Genomic DNA, 25,730 nt, shown 5'->3' with positions numbered 1-25,730 from the left:
AAAAACTGTGAAAACTCTAAAACTGCAGCGACCCATGTGAGATGATGACATGTTGTGCAGGTTTAGCATAGCCACCTTAGCTAAAATGTTGAAAGTTGTTAAAACTTCTACTGGGAAAAAGGAGAAGCAGATGGTATAGCTAGAATTTAGCTCTTGTTTTGAGAGTGTTTGCTCTTGCTGTGCATTTCCAGTATCTCTCTTTGTCTCTGTTACCTAGGTTTGACTGGCAAACTGAGTACCGCTCTCTGGTTTGGTCTTAACAGTTTGAATTTCAACAGCGGATGGCAATGGGTTGGTGGTGCTCCTTTTCGATACTTAAATTGGGTTCCAGGTAAGGTTAAATATGTTGCTACTCAGTTTAAAAGGCAAAAAGTTGGTCATCATGTAACATATTTCTTTTCTAGTACTCTGTTCTACAATTATTAGATGTCGTTTGATGTTGAAAGATTCTGACTGTGGCTATAAACACTGTGAGTAATGGCCCTTATGCTAGGGATACACATTGGGCTTAATTTATTATTCACAATGGAAATGGTAGCATCAAAATCCAGAGGAAAGTTTTAAAAGTCATCTATTTACACTTCTTTTGTATATATTCTTGATTTATTCAATTTCTATACGAATACAGAATAAATCTGATGCAATACGTATCTTCATTTGTGAGATTAGACGGCTCAGTGTAGGCTTTTTAAGTTTGTGTGTTGTTTTTTTTTAAAATCTTTGTTTGTTTGTTTTTAAATTCCTTTCCTTTCCAATTTGTTTTTGTTATTTTCTTAAAGATTAGATTTTCATTTTCATTTGCGATTAACCTACCCATGGTAGTAATATGTATCAAACTGACCACATTAGGCTAGTCTACTTTGAAGCAAACCCAGCAACTTCACATTTGTAGCTGCGATGTTGAACTCTGATGCTGTTATTAAAAAGTTGGTCTCTATGCCAACTGTATACATGGTGAAGAAGAGGTGCTTTTCTGGTTTGCTATTCAGAGTGCCTATGTTAGGGTGTCCTTTTGCATGACCCTTCTTCCTTTGCAGTGACTATTCAGGAAGCCTTTGGAGACTAAAGTACATGTCTGAAGTTATGCACTGTAAATACTCCTACTTACTTTCATTGAGCATGTCACATGTATTTAATCTGCAGTAACTATAAATGTACGCTCCATTGTATTACCCAGTGGCTTCCTTGTGTAGATGAGGCCAAAAGCATATTTTAGGTGGACAGACTTCTTGAGTAGGTAGGCTTTGAAGGGTGAATTGAACTACTTTATAAATAGCTCTCCAGTGGAGTGAGCACACAAGGGTAAACAGATGGGCTGAACTGCAAGTTGCTGTGAAGGTATTTATAGGTCTGTCATCCAAATGCACTGATGAGGATCTGCATGTAATGAAGAGTGGGAGCAAACTGATTGTGAGGTGGAGCCAAAGTAACAAGGGGAGCTGTTCATGGCTGTTAAAAGTGTGGACAACTCTCAGTTGTCCTGTAAAGAATTAGATGGGTTTGGGTGTAACCAAAATGGGCTCCATTTAACTCCTTATGTTCCTTAATTTCAGTCAAAGATAATACTCTTTAAGTCCATATAACCTCTTTTATATTTGTGCTATCTCCTTCATGACTTAATATTGGTCAGCCTACCTCTGTCTCATCCCCATTATGCTGGATGTTCAAGAGCTGACTCTTTTTCCACTAGTATATTTTAAGAGAATTTGTGGAAGCTTCATATTCTTCCATCTCACTATCCCTAAATAAATAACAGACAAACATGGGAACTAAGTTATCAACATTTAAACTAAAATTATGCTGGTTAGGCATTTGGGAGAGCTAACTGCTAACAGCTGAACTTTTTTTTGTGCATTAAAACAATTTAAATTTGTACTTTTGAAGCAAGTATATATTTTTCTTCTATGGGGAGAATATATAACATGTCTGCAAATATAAAAGTTAACTGTAATCTAATGTAATGAAATCATAATGATATAAGAAATGTTTCAGTGAACAATCTTGCACTCTAAAAAAATATCAGTTTGCTGTGTTTATTGCCAAGTAGTAGTGACACTTCCTTGTTATGTAGTATAACGGCATGTGTTCAGAAATGAAAAAAAAACCCATGTTAAGTTCAATCACATTCGACCAGATCTTGAAAAGTTCATCTGGTTTAGTGCAGAAATTTGTTCTGTTCTGCAGGTTCTACTTTTCTTCTAGATGTTTCTGTTAACGCTAATGCTAATCTTCAATTGAAAATATCCAAATATCCTGCTATTGTCATATTGTTTAGACAAGTGAACAAGAAGTTCACATTAGCCAAATAATTACTTATTATTTTTCTGTCTTTACTGTTATACTAAGTACAGAATTTGACTAGCTTACTGAACGGTTTTTTCACCTAAGGATTGTGTTCTGGAGTTTAGACATTCTTCATTTAGAATGGGACAAAACAAAATAAATAGTTGCACTCTAATGCTTTTCATCAAGACTTTGAACCTGTGAAGAGGCTGTTAAATTGTGAACTGGATAAATATCTCAACTTGTGGTTGCTGTGAAAAAAATATGTCTTAAGGGAATGAACCGCCCCATTTATTCTAAAGGACTGTGGTGAATCACAACTGCCTATATGTCAATGTATCTTATAATTAAAGCATGGAACAGATTAGAATGTGAGAGGAATGGGGAGGGTAACAATGATGTGCTTTTACTTTGTTGTTGTTGTTGAGGTTTTGTTTTGTTTGTTTTTAAAGGACACCCTTCTCCAGAACCTGGAAAAATCTGTGCAGCATTAAATCCTGGCAAAGGTGCTAAGTGGGAGAACCGGGAATGCGACCAGAAACTTGGCTATATTTGTAAACGGGGAAATGCTACTTTAGAATCTTTCATTATTCCGAAAGGTAGGTTTGGTAACAAAACCTCCACAAATTATTAATGACCAGTGGTTTTTATCTGTAATTCTAATAGCCGTTTGTTATTGCACATGGTGAAACCAAGCAAGGGTCTCTGCAGGCTATGGCTGGACCAAGATTCCCTGTAAAAGTGAACAGTTTATACTTCCTTTTTCTTCTGGCCTCCCTACTTCCTGTGTAATAATCTTTCTTCAGTAGCTCCGAGTTCTAAATTGCAGAAATGGTGGAGTTCTCTTTTCCAAAAACAAGCAGAACTATCACATCTTGTTCATAAAATAAAAAGAGAAATAATTTGATGTTAAAAAAGAAAAAGATTTAACCATCTAAAGCCCCATGTACTCAGTGAATCTAGTCTATTTCTTCTTCCTGTCATTTTTACTAGTTATGAGATAGAGTAAGTTTGCCAGTGCAAGTTGGTAGTGGACCAGAGGATTTTTTAATTATTTTGAGAAAGTTAAATAATTACATATATGTAGTTAAATAATACATATATGTGTTATAAATAGATATATATTTATATATAGATGTATAAAATTATTTATTTGTATATATATAAAATATCTAAATTATTTATGAAATTATTTAAAACATATATCCACAGACACTTTTTCAGAAGAAATGTAATTATGGCGCTTGCCTAATCTACATAGGAAAGACAAAATAGGGATAAGTTTTCGTAGCTTTATTTAGACCTGTTTCCTTATTAGCTCTCTGTGTACTATAAAAACCTTTTATCTTATTCCTTTGTTTCATCACTCCTTCCTTCTGTTCTTTCCAAGTTTCTTTCTTTTTCTAGGCCATATAGGTATTTCCACTGGCATTATCTTGTATAGGTTTTAGAAGCAGAAAGCTAAACCATTACTGCATTTCCAGTCCATTTATTAATATGAATTATCAGCAAAGCAGATATTTTGGGAACTCAGTGTTTGACATTTGGCCTAAAAACTATGGGTTTTTAATGCTTTTCCTGCATTTGCCAATATATAACGAGTCCTGTCAAAAACACTTAGGGTAGAGACTTCTGCTTAATTTGTTTTTCTTTATTGCTAAGAGAAAAAAACCACATTTTTTCTCATGAATTAAATGATTTGTCTCATTAATTAAAATTGTCTCAAAAGCCATTTGTCTCATTAATTAAATATTGACATCAACATTTCATGCTTAAATTAATTAAATTAATACTAAAGTGTTGAAATTGAGCATATTCGTTGCCTTAACTGAGAAGGACTTCAGTGGATATTTTAATTATTTCCTAAATTAAGATGTAAAGTTTTGTTAATATTTGTATACAGCTGAAAACCAGACAATTTAATTTATATAGGTTGTCTTAGATTGTTCAGTTGGCTGCTGCTCAGCTTTTCAGGTTTCATGCATAAGTTCTTAAACACTGATGTCCAAAAATATACTACCAATTAAATACTGGCTGCTACCTTATTTAGATTTAAATTCAGTTTTGGGGAGTCTAATGGCCATTTCTTTCTTATGCATTAGGCTTTTGATTCTGCCCCCTCTTCCCCCGCAGTTTACTAGTAATTTGGAGTAAAAACAGAAACGAGACAAAAGTTTTCGATTGTACAGAAATTGCTGAGTAAACTTGTTGACAGGTGAACCAGAGATTGTCAGTGATTCACTTCATAATATATTTTCCAAAATGTCCTATGGGGGGAAGTCACAAAAGGGATAAGCATGCAATCATACAAGGTGTTAAGTGCCCTCAGCTTCTAATGATGTGAAGGAAAACTCATGGCAGATGATGTTTTCCTGACTAGGGCTCCTGAGTCAAGAAATAAATTATTCGCGAATTCACCCATGCACTTAGTTGTGCACTTAACATTAAAAACAGAAGGAATCCTTTGAAATTTAAACCCTAGAAGTTACAAGTGAGTCTAACAAGGCAGTATGTGAGGACTCTGGGACACTTTACAACAGAATATAATCATGCTTGTGTCCAAAATAAAATAGAGAAAAATCTTTATAGAACATTTATTTATGTTGCAGATGAAGATTTTCACAAAGCCAACAGCTGTACGATTTTTTTTTGTAGCAGAAGTGTTTTTTCCAGCAGGGGGCCACATCATTTTATGCATCTAAGTGATGCAGAATCTTTGGGCTTTAAAGCATTTGTGCTGTAATACAGCAAAGTGGATTAATAGGAACCTGTTAATTTGACACTCAAAACTTGCATATTTTTTAACTTAATTTTCTAAGGAAAGGCTGTCTGTCTACCTCCACAAAGTGACTGCCAAAATAGATTTCATCCCAATCCAACAAAGTGTAGTGTTCTTAAAGTATTAAGTTTCTAATGTTTCATAAAACATTAGATTAGAGGAAATAAATGCTCTTAGTGTCACTGTTGTGACTGCTGTGTGACCTCTCTCTTACCAGACTACAGAGAATGAGCGTGAGAGAGAGAAAAATGCCTGAATCATGAGACACACTTCACATAGTGCTTTCTTGTTTTTAGACACCCAAGCTAATCACTATGAAATCTTCAGACTTCAGGAAGCCAAGCTTATAGTTTACAAAAGCATTTGCTCTCTGTTTGAGGAATAACCATTCTACGATTACAAACTTCATTTCTGTATCTTGATCTATTCCACAGTAATTTCATCAGTTTTACATTTGGAATAACATTTTTTACACATTAATGTGATTTCCTGTGTTGCATTTTATTTGTTTTAATTTGCATTGCTTCTTTTGCTTAAGTCAAATGAAGCTTAGAGAGTAGTACTTGTTTCCATTAGAATAAAAAATAGATTGTATGGCTTTGTGTTGTCATGTATTTTCTTTAAAAGGAGAATAGGGAAGCGCAGAATTATTTTTTGCTGAGTACTGGAAATTAGGAACTGAAGACTTTCTTTTACTGAGAAATCCCCAGCTATGTCATTCAATAAGACTTGCACCAAAGAAACTGGACTGTCAACTGCTTTTCTTGTTTTGTGGCCTGCAATAAATTCACTGGTGTTACTGGATTTACGAGTAAAAGAGCCTCCCACCCTGGCATAGCTCCTTTAGTTTTTACAGCAATAGTCTCACAGTCTCTTTTGGTCTGAAAAAGAGACGCTCACAGACTCAGTAGGGAATATATACCTTTGTGACTGTCCTTGTAGCCGTATCTGAACTGCTGATGTCTGTTCTATGCAGTGTTTACAGTTTGCAGAAGGGTGCACTAAGTGTGTTGGAGGTGCATATATGCATAGATTTTTTTTCAAAGCCTATATTTATGCCTAGATTTTTTTTCTGACTGTTACAGCAAATCACTGTACAATGCATATGCTCAGAGCTGAGACTAGGACAAATTAGGAAGCTGTCTGAAGCATCAGACTGACCTCTACAACAGCATTTGCCACTTCTGTCCTCTCTCGTTTCTCCCAACATACATTCAGTTTGTTTTTCTGGGGTTCCCCCACTCCCTACTCCAGTTCTTCCTCTCCTGTGGCAGGACTGTCAGGGCTCTGACCAAGCGCTGAGCCCCTTGTCCTGGGGTGACAGTGTTCAGTTTTACTTAAACTTTGTGAGAACATGCTAGCGCTTTTCTGAGGCAGGTCTGCAAACAGCAGACTATGTCTATAGCTGTGCTAGAAATCTGTGTTGTGACGCTTTAGTATACACTAATCATCAGCATATTCCAGTTGAAACAGGATATGCTCTTGCAACCTGGGCCCGACTGGTCATGACTTTGAATGACTACTTAAATATTTCTATGGAATGTACCCCACGTTCATGCACAAACACATTGCTGCTGCTTCCTTGACATTGACAAGTTTTTTGGCCAACAGAATTTCTGCAAACCTGCTGTCCTTGTTCTACTCTATATATTGGTGTTTCCTAAACCCATCTGCTGATTACAAATAAAGTGCTGCAAGAATTATGATTTGTTTCTGCAACAGCAATATTCTGTTTATTATATGTTCGGATGGCACTCCTCCCAGGGCTGAATTGTTTGCTGAACCGCACTGTGGTTGTTGGCAGTACTCTGGTGCTGTTCTGTTGAACTTTTAAAAACAAGTTTTAAGCATAAATCTTTTAGTTTGACAGCATAATTTCCTCATTGAAGCTTTTAAGAAGGATTCCTAAAAGCAGCATTCTTATTTGGGTTATCTCGTGATCCTGTAGAAGCAGTTATTTTTTCTTTGCTAGTCTAGCAAATGGGGCTAATCCATAAAGTGACTAAGGTTTGGGGAAAAAATTACCTTCATATATATGTTTTGTAAGCCCAGGTTCTTAACATATAGCTATACATCATGGAGGAGGGAGAGAAATGCTCACATGAGTGTAGAAAAATGATAAAGCAGAGCTCTGCAGACCTTACCTTTTAGTATGTATGTATGCATATAGAAGTCAAAACTGTCTTTTATGGTAATTTTTAATTCTGTCTTTTCACAAGTTGCAACTACTTGTTTGGAACTCTAGTGTTCTTTTAAAAAAATCTGGAAGTTTCAACTTTTAGTCATGCGTGCAGGTTATAATCCCTGCAAGTATTTTTCAGCTTTGCTGTTCTTCATGGAAAAAAAAATATAATTAATTTCTTTGTTAAATCTTTCCTTATGTGATTTTCAGTCTTCAGTTAAGAATAGAATTCTGAAACTCTTTATGGTCATTCTTCTTTTCAGAGACTATTGTGCCTATTAGGTGTCCTGATCAATGGATGTCATATGCTGGTCACTGTTACATAATTCACAGGGACCCCAAAATGTGGAAAGATGCCTTAACATCTTGCAGGAAAGAGGATGGGGATCTGGCGAGCATCCATAATGTTGAAGAGTACAGCTTTGTTATTTCTCAGCTTGGGTACCGTGAGTATTTTTTTACAGTAACATATATCTTTCTACTAAGAATATGAAGAGTTTTGAATGTGTTGTATCTGTTAATAAAAGGAGGAGACTGTTTAAAAAAAATTAAAATAGATGAGGGGAAGCAAAGCCTGTTGGTGAAAGGCAGTTTGGGAAGATCTGGGTCCTGTTACAGTACTTCCATGTCCATATTTTTCAAGTCACACTGCTTGTGTTTCTTCTGAACAAAGAAGCTCTCTGTCTCAGTGTGTGGGTTCAGATGTGCCCCAAATTAAGTATGATACTTACACACTTGGTTTCTGAGCGCGCACTCAAGTGGTTGCAAAGCAAGTTAAGCTACAGATGCTGTGTGTTCATTAGGGGAAATATAACCATGCTGACACTGAGGCAATTTTGTGGTTGCTGTTGCTTTACATGGACCAGATTTTGCATGTAGGATCAGTTAGTGCTTTTTGATGGGACGAGCATATTCCCACCTATGCATGCTTCTTTGCAGTATCTGATCCTATGTGTGTTTTTAGTGCCAGGTAAGTGTAAGTTAGTTTATCCTTCACGGAAAGTGCAGTAAGCTGCCTTGGGCTGCGGTGTACTTGGGCTGCAGTGTAACAGCAATCCTGGAGTGGCAATCATAAAATAGCTGATATGTTTTAGTTTTGTATCTTAGCCAACTCCATGGCAACTTGTGCTTGTCTTCACATTCCTGAAAGAGTGATTTATTGTTCTTTCATGAACAACATGAAATTTTTACGCTTTCAAAGGAGATTATTAGGAAAGGTGGGACTTGTTAGAAATAAGGCTCTAAAGGAAATTAGTTGTATTTTCACCTTCCTCCTTGGAAGTAGATTATTTCATAGTTTAATGCCTTCTCCAAAGACCTTTCCTGAACTGATTGCTCTCCACTGTTTTTGTAGAAGTGAATGTTTCTGAAAGGCAGATAGTCCTGAAGGAAACCAGGCTCTCACATATGGTACACTCACTGCAACAGACTATTTTGAAAGCATTCTTTTTAGAGGAGTAAAATTGGAACAACTAAAGAAGCCTTTTAAGGCAGTTTATGACAGTATCAGATTACCCTTGCTCACCACTGAAATGAGAACACCATGTATTGCAGTGCCTAGAAAATCTTGTCTGCATCAGAACTCTGCTGCAATAAGTGCTGTACAGAAAGAACAGAAGTCTGTCTTTGTGCCAAACAATTCACAGTCCCAAGTAAAAAAAAGGAAGAAGGGGTACAACTAGATGAGTATTGTCATAGTAGCCAAGCTTTTGTTGGCATCCCCCACAAAGGAGAACTTTAGAGAGGAACATGAAGAAGAATAAAGAAGTGCATTCTGGATGTTTACACAGAATTCCAGCATGTGATATGGCCCAGTGCATGTCTGAGAGAGTGGGAAACAGCTTATTTACAAGTGGCTGGGAAAAAAATAATCTTGGTATTTAGTCACCCAGCTTTAGAGATGATTGCAAAACTCTATGGCAGCATTTCTTCTTCAGAGGAGAAAATGTTGTGTAGGAGCAGGCTCCATGGAACCAGAAATAGCTCTTGATCATTTCTGATTTGCATGGTTTATTTAGATGTCTTTGGTGTAATCATGTTGTTAAAGAATGCTATTTATTGTTTGTATTACCATGGTGTGAGACCACTATAGTAGGAGCTCTGGCCATGGATGAGGTCTCTGCTGTGCTAGGTCCCCAATAAACACAGACAGAAATGTTTTAACAAATAACTAAACAAAAAAAGAAATTCGAGACCATGAATGGTGGTAGCTAAGGAGGGAATGAGCGCATGATGGGCATTGAAATTGGAACAGGTTTCAATTTTGGTAGCAGAGAAGAGTTTAAAGGAGAGTTCTGAGGTGTGATGTTGGGGGACTTCTCAACATGAAGAACAGTCTGGAAGAACAGCTAAAGGTGCCTGTTTGAAAATGGAGCCTGATGTCCTGTGAATCTGAGCCCTTCTTATTGAGGGAGAGATGGTAAGGACAGTATGAATAAGCCATGAGGGCTGAAGATACTTGGGTATAATAAAGATGGGAGAGACAAGGGAGGGGAAGAGAAAGGAGAGAGACTCCATTAAAGTTACAAGCTGGGAGGGTGATTTTTGCTGGGAGGGTGATTTTTGCAGCAACTTGTTTGATTAAAATGGGAAGCCTCCATGTTCCTGTAACTAGCAGATGGGAGAAATGTCTCAGGAGAGTTCTAAGTTGTGGGGATATCTAGGGAAACCTCCATCTGAAATGTGTTAATCAGAAATAATTGCCTTGGGGCAATGACATTTAAGTGCTTTACAGGCACTTCTGTTGCTAGTGCAGCAACAGAAAAGAAACAGTTCTAGTTCCATTGAGAGCCCCACTCCCACAGCTGATGTCTTTTTGGGTGTGCGCACAATCCCATTTTTAATTTCCATGTGTGATTTCATTGTTAGGTTGACTGTGGTCAGTCTGGATAGAGGATGTTAGAGGAAGACTTATGGAAGAAGTCAAGAACTGTGATAACAAAACCTCTCAGTGTTGTAGATGGGTTATAGAAATGCAAGGTCATAAGCAGTGGAAAAAAAAGCTAGAAGTAGCCTCCCTATCATTTGTGGAAAATACTCACAATGAGTAAGTTCTAGAAACCAAGTAGTTGATACTCTGCTTGGAAAGACAGCTATCTAAGGAAAGGACTGTGCATGTAGTTGGTCAGTGTGACCTGAGGCATAGTGCTGTGGACAAAAGGAAAATCTGCTGCCTTTAGCATAGGGTGGCCGACAGACTATAAATAAATAATTAAATAATAATTTAAAAGATGCCAATTGCACTGAACAAAGTCATAAAATCAGTTCTAGAGAGGAATACCCTTTGATGATGATGGAGTTCAGACTGATTATAAATGCCCGAATTTTTAATCCTCGTTATTCAAATAGTTTATTCAGAACAAAACTAGGTATGAACATTGTAGTAGCAATGTGTTAGAGTGGAGGATTTTAAGCACAGACAAATAAACCTCTAAGAAGCAGCTGCTGTAAAGTAAGATCCTTGATCAGTCCTGCATTTTCCTTCCAGCCAAAAACCAGCAGTTAACTCCATTAACTGTAAACTGAAAAAAGTCCAACAACTACATGAATTTCATTTTGCTCTGAAATGAAATAAAACGTGGGAACACATGTAATGGGAAGACTTGCAAGTACTCTGGTTGTCAGCTCTAAAAGACAAAACTGAGTATCTGAGCATTAGAAAGGAGGGCACTTTCTTCACTGTACTAAAGGTAGGGGGAAAAGAGGAGGTATCATTTTATTTAGGTGTTTATTCATATCTTGTTACAAGAGTTTTGAGCTGGCAAAAAACCCAATGAATCTAGTTGTGTTGCAACATAATTCTACAAAGAGAGTATTTTGGCTGTTTTTGTCGTGGTTTAACCCCAGCCAGCAACTCAGCACCATGCAGCCACTCGCTCAGTCCTCCCCGGTGGGATGGGGGAGAGAATCAGAAGAGTAAAAGTGAGAGAACTTGTGGGTTGAGATAAAGACAGTTTAATACGTAAAGCAAAAGGCATGCGTGCAAGCAAAGCAGAACAAAGAATTCATTCACTGATTCCCATCGGCAGGCAGGTGTTCAACCATCTCCAGGAAAGCAGGGGTCCGTCACATGTAACAGTTACTTGGGAAGACAAATGCCATCACTCTGAACATCTCCCTCTTCCTTCTTCTTCTCACAGCTCTATGTACTGAGCATGACTTCACATGGTATAGAATATCCCTTTGGTCAGTTGGGGTCAGCTGTCCCAGCTGTGTCTCCTCCTGACTTTTTTGTGCACTCCCAGCCCAAACCGTGACAGTTTTATACAAACTTAAATATTCTTACAGTATTGCCACTACAGTGGCCTTTCCTGATGACTGGAGTGGATATATGAGGAATGATCTGCCCTCTTTGTGAAACAAGGAGTCTTAATTTCCTGTGACTGACTTTTAACCTTCCTGAGAATAAATTATTTTCTGTTCCATGAAGATAAAAGTTCATATCATATAAAAGGACTGTTATCAACCTTGTTAATTGTATGTTTTAGAGCCAGCTGATGAGCTATGGATTGGGTTGAATGATCTCAAGGTTCAGATGTATTTTGAATGGAGTGATGGTACACCTGTCACCTACACCAAGTGGCTTCGTGGAGAACCCACTCACGCAAACAACAGGCAAGAGGACTGTGTTGTTATGAAGGGAAAGGTAAAGTCATGTACCTATTGACTTAATTATCTTATCATTTTATTTATCATTTGGGCTTTTTTTCTATGCAAGACCACAAAAGTAGGGGGTGTTACTGTTTGAAGCAGCCTATTTTAAAGTCTTATAGGTGTTATTTTTTGAGGTAGGATCACTGTTCAAGGTTGCCAGAAAGTTGGTTTTGTTGTCTTCCCTGAGAAGGAGGCAAGTGGCGGCTTTCCATGAAGGCAACTGTCCCCAAAGATTTCTGCCCCCCATATTTCTGGATTTCAGTTTGTGCATGTGGGCTTTTTTGAAGAAACCTTTAATTACACTGTGAAGTACACAAACATGTAAATGCTTTTCTTCAGGAAGCTACAAAGACATTTTCGATATGTTTGGATTTTTTCTGCTTTAAATGAATATGGGATAGATAAGCTACCTTAGGAAATTGCACTAGCAATTTTTAATGATGTTAGAGGGAAATACTATCTTTAGAAGAAAATAGAAGCCTTCGTTTTCTTTTTCTAGGCAAAGTTATAAATCTCGGGTCTAGGTGGATTAGCTGTGATGCTTATATCTGCACTGCACATGAAGAGCTGTGAGAAAAGTGGTTAGCAATGGCATTAGTGGAAGCTTTTACTGGGTGACTGTATATCTACAATTAAAAGACTGCTTTGAAAAGGCTGCCTTTTGGAATATGGCAATGATTGATGACCTCGGTGTACTACAGAAACTGAGATAATACCTGATATAGAAGTCAATCTGTGTTTGAGGTTGTGAAATGGTATTTTTCCTCTTTGTAATAATTAAAAATATTAAACTTATCACCTTCTTTAGGGTTTACCTATTTTATCAGGAGGAAAAAACCTATTTACCAAAGGCATTTTCTTATTTTGCAAAATTAAAACTTAAGGGTTGTACTTTCGGTAAGCGCACTTATAAATTGAAGAGGAGAACTAAAACTTTTTTCCCAATTGGCTTGAACACTATACAGAGCTTGCCTCATAGGGTAAGCCCACACTCAGACCTCAATAGGCCTAGTTTTCTAACTTGCTTCACTTAGGTGTAATCATCAACAGCATTAGTGGCATGCATGCATGCAGCTGATTCATGTGTCTCCATCATTCTGGTGCACAAACGCTCAAATTCAGAAATTGAGATTGAGTGCAGCAGGACAGGGCTGAGTCAGCTCTGCAGCAGGAGGAAGCTGTAGGGGACACAGAGCAGTTAGCAGGTGCAGCACTAGATGAAGGTAAAAAAGGAACCACATCATCAGTACCAGGAATGAACGAAGAAAAGAACTAAAACAGCACCCTTAGGAGAGCAAAACTGCAGTAGTATCCATGGAAGAGGAAAGGCTGTGTAGGGTATAGCATATTAATTTCCCCAGCCAAGTAGCTGGGTCAGGATCAGGTCTGGAGAGCAACCAGGGTCAGACACAATCTCGTGGTTGCTGGGCCAGTCCATAGTGATAAGGCTAATTCAAGATCAAGCCAGGAAGACAGTCCAATGCTCAGGGTCTGGCTCAACAAGGCCCATAGCCAGGTACAGACATTGCTGGAGCTGGAGATAAGTACTTCTGTTACAGAACAGACAGGCATTGAAGGCCCAGGTCTGACCTTAAGTGGAGGTCCAGGGCCCATGGGCAGGCAGGTGGGTAGAGGTCCCAAGTGAAAGTGATCAGGGCCATTTAGGTCTCTTGGTGCCCTCAGGCTCCTAATGGAAAGTTAGAAAAGAATTGTAAGATGCAACAATGCCATCAAAAAGGACTTCTATTTATAACATGCTTTTTCATTGTGTTATGATTTTTGCCTATTTTTTTCATTGAATTTGGTGGTCTTAGATGCGGTTCTAAGGCACAAACGAGACAGTGCTTTGCACAGGGGTTTCTCTTCCTCTCCCATTAACTTCATCTGTTGAACTAAAAGGGGAACATGATGTGAGTTTTTTAGCTTCAGTGTAGCTCCGACTGAATGTCATTGTTTCTTCTGAGAATCTGTAGTATGATGAGTAACAATGTTAATTCTAACTTTGACAAGGAACATTTTGCATCTTCAAAGTTTTATAGAAGTATTAACTAGGGAATGTTGTCTTCTAGGGTTTTTTCCTGTTGCAACTGGATTTCTGTGGGGAGTAGTGACATCTCCCTTTCTTCCTACATGCCTATTAAATCAGTAGCCTTTGTAAAGATGGTGTGTTGCTATCACTCCAAGGGTTCACTTTTCAGAAGGGCAGATAATCAAAGAAGGTGTAATCAATGGTGAATCAGCCCCAGTAGAAGTGAGGTTGGAATGAGGTTGGAATTAAGTACTGAATTTAGATGTAGATTTTGCTTCTTTCAAAGCTAGAAAAAAAAATTAAATACTTAAGAGCATAAAACACCTTTTTTGAAGACTAAATCCCACTTAACAGTGATGTTCTGTTTTTATATTCAGGATGGATTTTGGGCAGACCATTCTTGTGAAAAGAAAATTGGCTACATCTGTAAAAGGAAACCCATGTCAGAAGCTTCTACAGAAGAGGAAACTATTGACATGGGCTGCCAAAGAGTAAGTGAAGCAAAAGCTCTCTGACCTGATCAGGCTTTTAGGAATGATTAAGAGAAGAAAATGCCACCTAGGTGACAGAAAAAACAGGAAAAATGGTTTCTGTGTTGTCACCATCAGAACAGTTGGCCTTCTTATTTCTATGGCAAATGGGATAGGTGATACCTATTAATAAATCTAGTCTCTGACTAGCATCTGGTGCTCCCTTTCTTTTTCCAGAACTTAAACCAAAACTCAAACCTGTAGTCTCTTCAGCAGGCTGTTCTGCCTGGCATTCAAGCCCTCTTGAGGAACTTGCCTGTACCAGCAGTTGCTCTTCAGCTCTGCCTACAATTTTCTTCAAAATTATTCACAGAAGAAAGGGTGTGCTTGTCTACATACTCTTCTCAAGGCTTTGCTGTGGTCTCTGGTGGTGCTCTCTATGAAGAATTTGTTAAGAGTACCTGAGCAAAATGAATCCATTGTGCTCCTTCTGAACTACCAGTGGATGCTCACCTTCTGGTAACATAATGCTTAGTAATTCCAAAAAACCTACTGTAATTTGTTATTTCATAGAGCATCTTGCTGGGATTTTGTCTTCCATGATGAAATTGCCTTTTCTCCCAAATCTGCTTTAACACAGCTGCAGAGGGAGTCTTTGAGGTTTTTTTTCCCGGTGTTTGTAAAAGAGTACCTGGGAACCTTACAAATATTCAACTGTTGGAGAAGATAAAGGGAGCCTAATGCTTATGTATGTTATCCTTGCCTAGAGAACTAAGTGCATGCTCATACAAAAAGTCCCTCATAGGTGAGAAATTGAAAACCATCAGAAGAAAATTTGTGTCAGTTGTGGCTGCTCACAGCAGATTCTTCTTCTGTAAACATGTTCCTGAATTAATGACATTTGAATGAAGAAACATTAGAAGAGATTTACTATTACTTAATAATAAACAAACCTCTTTGAGGTGTCATTCCCTTTCTGAAAAGCCAAGCTGAAATTTGCTTCTCAAGACCATTCTCATGATTGCACATGCCTGTGTGCTAGTTATAATCCTATACGGAGCACTAAAGGTGCACAGCAAAGCCTCTCATGCCTTCATAAGTGGAATGCCCTGATTAAAAATTCATTATATGTGAAAAATTTTTTCATGAATCAAAATTTTAAAAAGCTGTGATCCTGCCTGTTTTGGTCTGGCTTTTTCAGTTCAGCTGTTCCTTTGTCTAATGGTTAGCTGACTGGTATAAATCAGTTTTGGTTTGTTGGTTTTCTTTTTTTTTTTTTTTTGTTTTTAAAGAAGTTCTGAAAAGCTGGAACATACATGATCACATAATGTTTATTTTGACAGGGTTGGAAAAGACATGGTTTTTATTGTTACTTCATTGGGAATACATTTGTATCCTTTTCTCAAGCAAATCAAACCTGTGGAAGGCATCAGGCCTTTTTAGCAACTATTGAAGACAGGTATGTAAAAGTGTACTAGCATGAGAGGATCACATGAGGATTTAACATCTAGTGCCATCTGAATGTTAAAACAAAATATTCTGATCTGGACAAAAGTCTTGTTTGAGAGGATGTCTATCTGTAGGTACAGAACCCCTCACAGTATTTGCATGTGTATACAAATCCAGGAATTCAGTTTATAGTAAAAATAGATGATTGCTGTGAAATCACTATTGATATAGATGGTTATGTCAAGGAAAAAAATAAAATTATGGTTTTTATTTCCTTAATCATAGTGGCTTGAGGATGGGTTTTACTTGACTTAGGAATGCAGAATCCAATTTTGATTAATGAAATAAGAGATATGGCTCTGAATTCCTTTCAAAAGGTAGTCCAGCTTAGCAAGAGGATATCATTTTCACCTATGTGGTCTTCTCAGAATTTAGCTACTTTTAAAAAATATAAATAAGAAACCAAATGATGATAGAAGTGCTTGGTACCTAAAAATCCATAGCAATTCAGCTAGGGTTCAGTATGTGCTAAATTTCTGAGCAGCTGGTGCGCATTATTGAAAGTGGAATATTGAGAAAATTAAAGTTAGGGTTAAGAAACATAGCTTATTTTGCTTGCAGTTGACTCGATGATTTACACTTTCTCATTCCTTTCTATATAATTTAAATAGATATGTTCTAGTGTGAAAGCCCTAGCTGTCATGGATGGTAGCTCTCTAAACATAGGTAGCATTGCAGCTGTCATAAAAATGATTTAACACTAATGTGGTCTTCAGACTATACCTTCTTAAGGGGAGACTTTTATTTGGTTTGATTTCTTAAGACCTGTTTAAACAAACACCATAATGAACTATGACAGACTTTACCTCTACATAGTTTTCTTTCAGAAACATAACTTTTCCTGCATGATCATTGGATCTAATTTGCAGTGTACTTTAGTCTGATAATTTAGTATCATACTACTCTAGACTCTACTTTTGTATATTTCTTCAATAATGCTGAGATTCCTTTTCCAGTTGTGGATTTGTTTGAAACAAGAAGTCATTAAAATACAAGGGTACTAGAAACTCCCCCAAAATACAGTGGTTTAACACAGATGTCAGGTTTCTTCTTTCCCACCAATTTGAAGTCAGACATTTTCTTTACTGGACATCCAAAGAAAAAGCATAATAGTGTTGATGGGCAAGCTTACAAAATACCTATTATGAAATGTTTTGTTGTGTGCTTTGTTCAAGTAAATCCATCCAAACTACACTTTCAAGAAGGTACAGCAGTAATTCTGAGAAAATAACAAGCATTTTGCAACTTTAAAAAAGAAATTTAACAGTATTAATTTAACAGTTGTGTTCTTCTGAACAGATACGAACAAGCCTATCTGACTAGCCTAGTTGGACTGAGAACAGAAAAATACTTTTGGATTGGACTTTCAGATGTAGAAGAAAAGGGAACGTTCAAGTGGGCTAATGGTGAATCTGTCTTATTTACACACTGGAATTCCCAAATGCCTGGTAGGTGTGGCTCTATACAGTTTAATGATTCCAGTGCCCAAAATACATTGCTCACTACTTGAATTTTTTTACTTCATTCCTTAGCCCTCACTTGATGGTATAATGACTAATTGGTCTCAAGCATATCTGGCTGCTTTCTCAAGCATGCCATGCTGTTGCTAACTTCCTGCTTAGTGCTGAAATGAGTTTTTAACATGAGCTCGGGAAGAAACTTTAAATTGAGATCAGCTGTCTGATTTGCATCTGTTCTGGGAAAGTTTGTGTCTGTACTACGCTGGGAGAGCAATTTCTGCAGGCATACTGCACCCTGCTTGCAAGTCCTGCCTGTTCAGCCATATCTCATAGTGCACTTGCTCACTGCATGTTCTGAGGTGTGTGAGATCACAGCATGCTTTAAGTATCTCTGGTCTTAGAGAAAATTGGATTGTAGGAAAGGACAAGAGGGCCAAGGGAAGATTTCTGTTTAATCTTTTTTTCAGTTAATATCTTTGCTAGATTAATTGTGATTTCCTTATTTAATAAGTTTTGTTGATGAGAACATTGCTAATTTTTTCTCTAATAAAAGTACGGGGATGGGAGGTCATTTCATCTCTGACATGATCACGTCAGAAAGGGGATGGTCGTCAGCCTTCAAGGTTCTGGTGTGTTGCATTTGCCTTTCAGGACATCCTCTGATTCTCTTTAATTTCAGTCCCTAAATGATGATTTGAATGTGTCAAGTGGGGTGGTAAGGCTATGTAGACCATGAAGCCAATACTAGGCCTATATTTAGCAGGTTCATTTTTGAAAATCGTAGTCAAATTTGACAAATTTGAGAAACTAGCTCTAACCACATCTTCTGTTTTAGGGGAGTTTGTTGAATCACACATTATGATGTTGCTAGAGTCAGCCACTGGAGACTATTTTATGTGAGGCACAATTCGGTATCTTAGATATGGATGAACCACAGATTTTTTTGCTTTTGCTTTTTTTTCTCTCTTTTTTTTTCCCCCTTTCTTCATGAATTAGAATCATAGAATGACAGAATGGTTTGGCTTGGAAGGGACATTTAAAGATAATCTAGTCATCCCCCTTCTGCCATGGGCAGAGGAATCTTGCACTAGATCAAGTGGCTCAAAGCCCCATCTAAACTGACCTTGAACACTTCTAATGATGGGGATCCACAGCTTCTCTGGGCAGCCTGTTCCAGTGCCTCACCAACCTAGTCATAATTTTTTTTTTCATTATGTCCAATCTAAACCTACTCTCATTGTAAAACCATTGCCCCTTGTTCTGTCACTACAGGCCCTGGTAAAAAGTCTCTCTCTGTCTTTCTTATAAACCCCTGTTATATATTGAAAGGCTGTGATGAGGTGTCCCTGGAGCCTTCTCTTCTCCAAGCTGAGCAAGCCCAGCTCTCAGCCTTTCTTCAGAGGAGTGTTGTTCCAGCCCTCTGATCATTTTCATGGCCCTCCTCTGAACCTGCTTTAACATTAGAAACATTTTTGACTCTGTACAAAGACTTAATTTCCATCAGGATAGAATATAAAATTTTCTAAGTTCTTATGGCCTGCTAACTGTTTCTTTTGTGCATTCCGGTTTACAACCAGGAAGAAAGCCAGGCTGCGTTGCCATGAGGACTGGAATTTCAGGTGGATTATGGGAAGTAATAAAATGTGAAGAAAAGGCAAAGTTCCTATGCAAAGTATGGGCAGAGGGAGTGACGCTTCCACCTGTTCCTACAACAACTCCTATTCCCCGGTGTCCAGAAGGTTGGGACTCAAACAATCGTATTAACTTCTGTTTCAAAGTAAGTATGTTGCTTGTTTCTGCATTAGGGTAGTTTCTGTTTGCTGCACTTACATGCAATAAGGATTTGTGTACATATGTCTTACTCTTTCATAAGCTTAATTATGGATTATATATAGAGGACTTGCTCCTTTCTATTGAAATGCTTATGGTTTTGTTTATTCCATTAAAGCCCAGTCTTTAAGTCTGGTCTTCTGATCCTAATCTCCCATTTTTTTTTAGACTGAATTTCACATTCTTTTAAGATTAAAAGTGGTTTTTTCCCAGTTGTTATCTTGCAGAAGATACTCCTGTAAGCAATGCAGTTTGCTAACTTGGGGTAAAGACACTCCTACTAAGCCTGTGTTTCACAGAGGTGAACACTCATAAATCCTGTATTTAAAGTTTCTGTAATTCCCAAAGAACGAGTTAATTGTAAATTAATTGCTTTTGGGTAGCTGATGTTTCTTGATCTTGTGATCTCTATGCTCTATTTTGTCTGATTGCAAAATGCTCTCTTTAGCCTTTTTCAAGAGGAGAGCAAAAGAAAACATGGCTTGAATCTCAAGCATTTTGTCGAGCTATAGGAGGAGATCTGGCCTCCATTAATGGTAAAGAAGAACAGTATGTGATATGGCATTCTATTGCGTGAGTATCTGTAGTGTGGTCATCCATTCACTTTAACTAGCCTTTTGATCTTTCTGAAATATTTCATTTTAGGTGTATGTTTTTACTTCAGTATAAGCCAGTCTGGATTAATTATCTGCAACTGTATCAAACACAGCAAAAAATCAGAGCTGGTGAAATAGCAAGAGTTGTATGACTAGTGGCAACCACCCCAGAAGCTAATGCTAAAATGAGATTGGAAAGATTAGTTGAGGAAACATTTATCATCTGAAGTAAAAGTATTTACTGTGGATTTGGGGATATTATAAAATTACCACAGATGCCAGCTGTTTTCACGTAAGCAAGTGTACAAATAGGATAACAGTTGTGATATAAGTCTGGTCAATGTGTTGGTTGTCATTTTTATGACCTAATCAGAAAGCAGAAGTAACTTCAGATTCATTGTTTCCTACACAAGGAATGTAAATAAGGTTAGTAAGTCCCTGAACTTTAAAAAGCAGGTGTGAGATTTCTGAATGAGATCAAATACTCTTCAAAAGGTAACACTCAAAATATGACCTGAATAGACCGCGCTCAATGAACTTGTACATCCCCGTCTAACTGGGAAGCAAGATTGAAACATGGCAGACTTGCAAAATGCTACAACCGTACTAGAATCCCAGCTACGTATTTACAGTAAGGAAGAAGTCTTAGATGCTGCATTACCACAAATTGACTCAATAAAATCAGATAAATCAGCAAAGTGTGTCTGCTTGCAGACAAGGACTAGTTTAAGGTGCTATTTTTCAAATGTGATTCAACTGCAGCAAGTAACTTTGAGTTTGGAAACAATAAGTGCCTTTACAGAGAAAATGGAAAGTTGATAAATGGAGCAACCGTAGCTATTGAACCTTTATACAAAAGTATTAAGCTACCTTATTTTCAGGAGTTGAATTGTATCTGGGCATTTTCTTGGTCAGTATTTCAGTCTGAGTTAATGAATAGTGATAACAGCTAGATGGGGTCGTGTAATAATTAATTTCCACCCTGGTTGTTATTGTTTCTAACAGCTGTAAGGATTATTTTTAGAGAAGCTTATTAACTGTTGTGAATGATAGATTATTAAAAATATTGTAATGCCCTTATTAGTTTTGGTTTTATGTTTAAAATATTTATAAATGGCACATTTATTATTTTGTTTTTTTTTTTTTTTTAGGAACAATGGCTTTTACCACCAGCATTTCTGGATGGGTTTATATTACTTGAATCCTGATGATGGCTTTGTTTGGAGTGATGGATCTCCAGTGAGTGATTTAATTTTCCACAGCTGTCATTTTGCATTCCCTGTGCTTCTCAAATGTGTGTGGTGTATGTGTTTGTGTGTAATTTTATGCTTAATCATAACCTTCTACTGTGTCATGCTCTCTTTAGGAAAGCTTATGGATAGCGATTTCATGGCTTGATTTTTTTGGCTGAAACATATTGATTTTTTGATGAGAAAATGCATTGAATCAACAAGAAAATTATATTCATGTAGACTAACAGGATGTTCTTATAAATGCAAGGATTTTTTGAGTAAAACAGTCCACCGTTACTATTTCTATTCTTTGCTAATTAGATCTTTATCTGAAATGGCCTACATTCCATGGAGCTGAGGGCAGTTGTTTTATGCCAGTGTGACTTGGCTGTACTTTAGACTAAGATATAAAACTTGTAGAAAAAAAGAGTGGTTTTAGAGATGTGGACGTATTTCATGCAAGGTTGGTCAAAGTATATTGATGGAAGTTTACCATACAGAAAACTGAAATTGTAATTCATACAGGAAAATTAGAATAGCAGTAATATTTTTCTGAGAAAAGTGCCACCATTTTTGTTGTGTCTCAATAATGTCCTACTATTTTACTCATACAGGATATTAACTTAATTTAATACCATCATGTAAACATGCCTCATCATTGTTATTAAATGAATTTTACAGAATTTAGGTCCTATAAAAAATGTCAATGTTCTTCCAAGTGTGATTGGAAACAACTGTTATCTAAGCTGCAGTCCAGTTGGAATCTGAAAAAAATTTTTAAATGTCAGCATTTGCATGGGAGTTTCTGGTTTCTTCTTCTTTAAGTTTTTAAACTGACAGTATGAACAAATTGTAGGCCTGTGATTTGAAGTCTCCTCCCTCTCTCTGTTATTTTCTTTCTATACAACAGAATCTTCACAAAACCTTTTCTTTCATAGGTGAGGTATGAAAACTGGGGCTTTGGAGAACCCAATAATTATCAAGGAATTGAACTTTGTGCAGAGATCAGTGGCGATTCCAGCATGCTTTGGAATGACAGGCACTGTGATTATCTATATGGATGGATTTGCCAGATAAGAAAAGGTATCACTTACTCCTGTATATTAGTATAACAAGAAAAGATTCTCAGTTGACTTCTTCCTTAACTTTGAGAAATAAAAATTTTGAAAACCTGTTTATCAGAGTTGTTCCCTGTGGAATGTGAAATATCAGAGTGTTGTAAGGATTTCCATATTTTCAATGCATTTAAAGATAAAGAGCCTTTGGTGTCCTGCTGGAACTTCTCACTGATCTTTCTTTATTATTTCAGAAGGCAAAATGTGATACTTGAAAAATAGGAAATGTTACTTTGAATATTCACATTCACTTTTGACTTTTCTCTTAGAGAAGTTCATGCCTATTCCAACAAATCCTATTTTGGATTTTTTTTTCTGAGTTGAGTTTCAAGTTATTAGAAAATAGTTTGCAAATCAGTTCACATACTTGATTTTTTATGTGTGAAAACTCCCTCCTTTACTTGGCTCAGGTACTGTTTTGTTAGCTAATCGTATCTGTAGTTGCAAGATGGAGCCTGGTTCCGAGATATTTTGTTTTGCTTTGACTGGGTTTTAAGTTCATATGTTGATTTCTTGCTAAATTCTCTTGGGATTTCAGTTTGGATGCTTTTTATTTTCTGAAGACATCAAGACAAAATTTGTAATGTAGGGAAATCATGAGTTCCACAAGCAGTGCATCTACCTACGTTTGAGTATTTTAGAAAGTCCTCATTTAAACATATTACTACATTCTTATATTGGGAGGGAGGGGAGCAAAATAAAAATGCTGCATTAGAATATTCACAATAAAGTACCAGCTCTGCTTTATATTGGTAAAAGAATTTCTTAGGCACAGAATTTTTTATTAAAATGCCAGTATCTGTGAGATTACATTTTGGCACAAAATAAATTGGTAAACCTATAAAGACAGAGATCTCCTGTATTAGAAATTATTTTCCTGAGACACTAATGATGGCATCCAGGATGCCATCTCCATGATGCCATGGCAAAAACAAATTGGGGAATTCTTTAGCCCGAATCTTCTTTTCAGAAAGGACCAGTTTATTTCTTGGGATCTTTTCCAGTGAGATTTTATCTAGGGGAATTTTTAGGATCCAGGTAGAAGTTCTTCTCAACCAGAGAAAGATGGAAAGAACCCCACTCTGTAGTAGCAGGGGCACCACGGAAGAAGATAAACCAGAGACAGCAGGAATGCAGGTCAGGTTAAGCCAGAATTCATGTTTAAGTGACCTGGGGAAAGGAGGGAGAGGGAGTTATAGGACTGTCTTAGTAGAGTTAATGCTTTGGGACATAAGGTCTTCTGCATCCAGTGAATACCAAAATAATTACTTAATTCAGGTAAATTTCAAGGTATTTTATAATACCTTGCAAATTAGGAATAGCTTATATTTAGAGCCTCAGGGAACAAGATTATGTATTTAAAATTGAATAGCGTACTGAAAAGAAGAGATTTAGGCTATTTAGTTCCTCCTAGTTTTTGATGTTAACCATTGCTAACCATAAAATCCAATGTCAATAGAAAAACATGCCTATCAATCATAGTAAATATTATTCTCTTACAGCAGGAAGTGTACAATCCTAACAAATATTTTTTCCGTACAGGGGCAAGTGTGAAGCCTGAACCAACAGAATCTCCTGCACCCAGTAAGTCTTACTGCTATTACTATTTGTGTATGTGTATGTCTAAAAGCATTTTAAAAATTTTGCTAATGAAAATGTCTTGTATCTCAGGAACAATATAGTCAGCTTACCATTTAATTTACAGAATACAAGACTACTGAGGATGGATGGATTATATATGAAGACAAACAATATTATATCAGCACAGATAGTGTTCCTATGGAAAAAGGTCGTGAGTTCTGCAAAATGAACTTTGGAGACCTTGCTGTCATTGAGAGCGAAAGTGAAAGAAAGTTCCTCTGGCGATATGTAAGAAAAATCATTAATACTATGGAATAAATCATCTGAAACAAGTGAGCATGGGCACAAATCCTTTTCACGCTGGTGTTTTCCCTATGAGTTTTACGATAGTGAAATTGCAGTAGCATTAAGCCAGATTAATATGAAGAACAAACTCAGGTCTTTTTAAAGATTATTTCATAGCTGAGACAAGGACAACTTTGGTTTGGTATTTTGTATAGAAAGAGGCACAGTAAGCATTAAATAGATCATTATCTGCTTTTCCTATTCAGTGTGGCAGTTATACCACATTATATCTGTCTGCAACTGGCAATGTGCTAAGATGAATCTCAATGCTTGCTTTTAATTGATCTGTGGCTTTGTTTTAGCAATAAGCTAAAAGAACAATGATTCTGTAAGGTGGGTGAGTTAACTGAAAGTAAAGTTTATCAACAGATAAACTCAAGATATCTTAAGTAGTGGATCAAAACAGATATTGGCTTACATGCAACACTCAGAACATTGACTTTTGATCTTGTCAGTGTACCTGGGATGTAGTCTACCTAGCAGCCTCTTTTTGTCCTCAAGTTTTCCCCTTTGCCTCCTTCTTCTTGCGGTGAGAATATCATTATGCAGGAAGAACAACTTGACGTATGGATTATGCCATGAGAAAGAGCTTTTAAAGGAGAGACCATACCACAGTGTTCCAGTATTTATAGGATGACTGCAAAGAAGATGGAGACTCCCTTTTTACAAGGAGTCACATGGAAAAGCCAAGGGGTAATGGGTACAAGTTACTCCTGGAGATATTCTGATTGGACACAAGAGGAAAATTTTTCGCAATGAGAACGATCAGCCATTGGTATAATGTCCCCAGGGAAGTGGTGGATTCTCCAACACTGGACACTTTCAATATTCAGCTGGACAGTGTGCTGGGCCATCTTGTCTAGACCATGCTTTTGCCAAAAAAGGTTGTACCAGATGATCTTTGAGGTCCCTTCCAACCTGATATTTCCTAGAAGGCTGGGGTTGGTTGCCTGTTGTACTGTCTGGAGGCCAACTTCTTTTAATTGGGAATGTGCTTAAAAGTCAGATTTGAACAACAAAACTTTTCCTGAGCTGTCTGAAGAGTGGCAGCGAGATGACATAAGGTCCTATATCAATTTATATGCAAATTGTAGGAAGGCTTGTCCATTGCAAGAAATTTGTCAGATGATGTCCACTGCAGAGACTGCAAGAGGTGCCGATTTCAGTTACTTTCAAGTAAGACTGTGAGAAGTGACCAAATAACATGATGAAGCGACCAAACCTTTTGGCCAATGATGAAGTTTGACTGTGGACTGTCATCTGTGAGCTGCTTTAACTTAAATGTTGTAGCTAGATAATATAGCATTTCATATCCTCTGTCAGTGAGGTGTATATTACTCATTATTAACGTAACAGATTTGTGGGATAAAAAGTGGATATTTATACAATTTTAATCTCTACATTCTAGATCTTGAAAAATGGCAAAGAGGATTCATATTTCATTGGTTTACAACTGAGTGTTGACCAAAGGACAAGGTAGGTCAACTAAAATTATCGATCTTGCATTGTGCTTTATAATAATCTACTGAGTGGAGCAAAATTAATGAAGTGCTTGAATGAAATTGTGGCCTGTCAAAGTAAATGAAAATGTTTTTCCTGTGAATTCTGTGGGACTTTCATGCTTAGTGTTTTTTGATTATGGAGGTTGTAAAAATGTATTCTGTAG

The 25,730-nt window shown here is 37.1% G+C and overlaps 1 protein-coding gene across 2 annotated transcripts in view; it reads left to right on the top strand.

The window, feature by feature from the left end:
* Positions 1-25,730, top strand: part of LOC141738714 (macrophage mannose receptor 1-like) — a 60,570-nt gene that overhangs the window by 13,839 nt on the left and 21,001 nt on the right. For both annotated transcript variants that reach the window (XM_074574535.1, XM_074574536.1), the window contains exons 5-18: positions 218-331; positions 2,736-2,882; positions 7,508-7,690; positions 11,732-11,889; positions 14,304-14,417; positions 15,740-15,855; positions 17,205-17,353; positions 18,943-19,142; positions 19,644-19,768; positions 20,943-21,030; positions 21,962-22,106; positions 23,681-23,722; positions 23,844-24,007; positions 25,473-25,540. In XM_074574535.1, the coding sequence (XP_074430636.1) occupies positions 218-331; positions 2,736-2,882; positions 7,508-7,690; positions 11,732-11,889; positions 14,304-14,417; positions 15,740-15,855; positions 17,205-17,353; positions 18,943-19,142; positions 19,644-19,768; positions 20,943-21,030; positions 21,962-22,106; positions 23,681-23,722; positions 23,844-24,007; positions 25,473-25,540 (1,813 nt within the window). The remainder of the gene's footprint in view (positions 1-217; positions 332-2,735; positions 2,883-7,507; positions 7,691-11,731; positions 11,890-14,303; positions 14,418-15,739; positions 15,856-17,204; positions 17,354-18,942; positions 19,143-19,643; positions 19,769-20,942; positions 21,031-21,961; positions 22,107-23,680; positions 23,723-23,843; positions 24,008-25,472; positions 25,541-25,730) is intronic.

Source organism: Larus michahellis, chromosome 2 (assembly GCF_964199755.1).
Source record: "Larus michahellis chromosome 2, bLarMic1.1, whole genome shotgun sequence".
Lineage (NCBI taxonomy): Eukaryota > Metazoa > Chordata > Aves > Charadriiformes > Laridae > Larus > Larus michahellis.
Note: the sequence above shows the minus strand (reverse complement) of the source record. Positions and strands in the feature narration are given on the sequence as shown.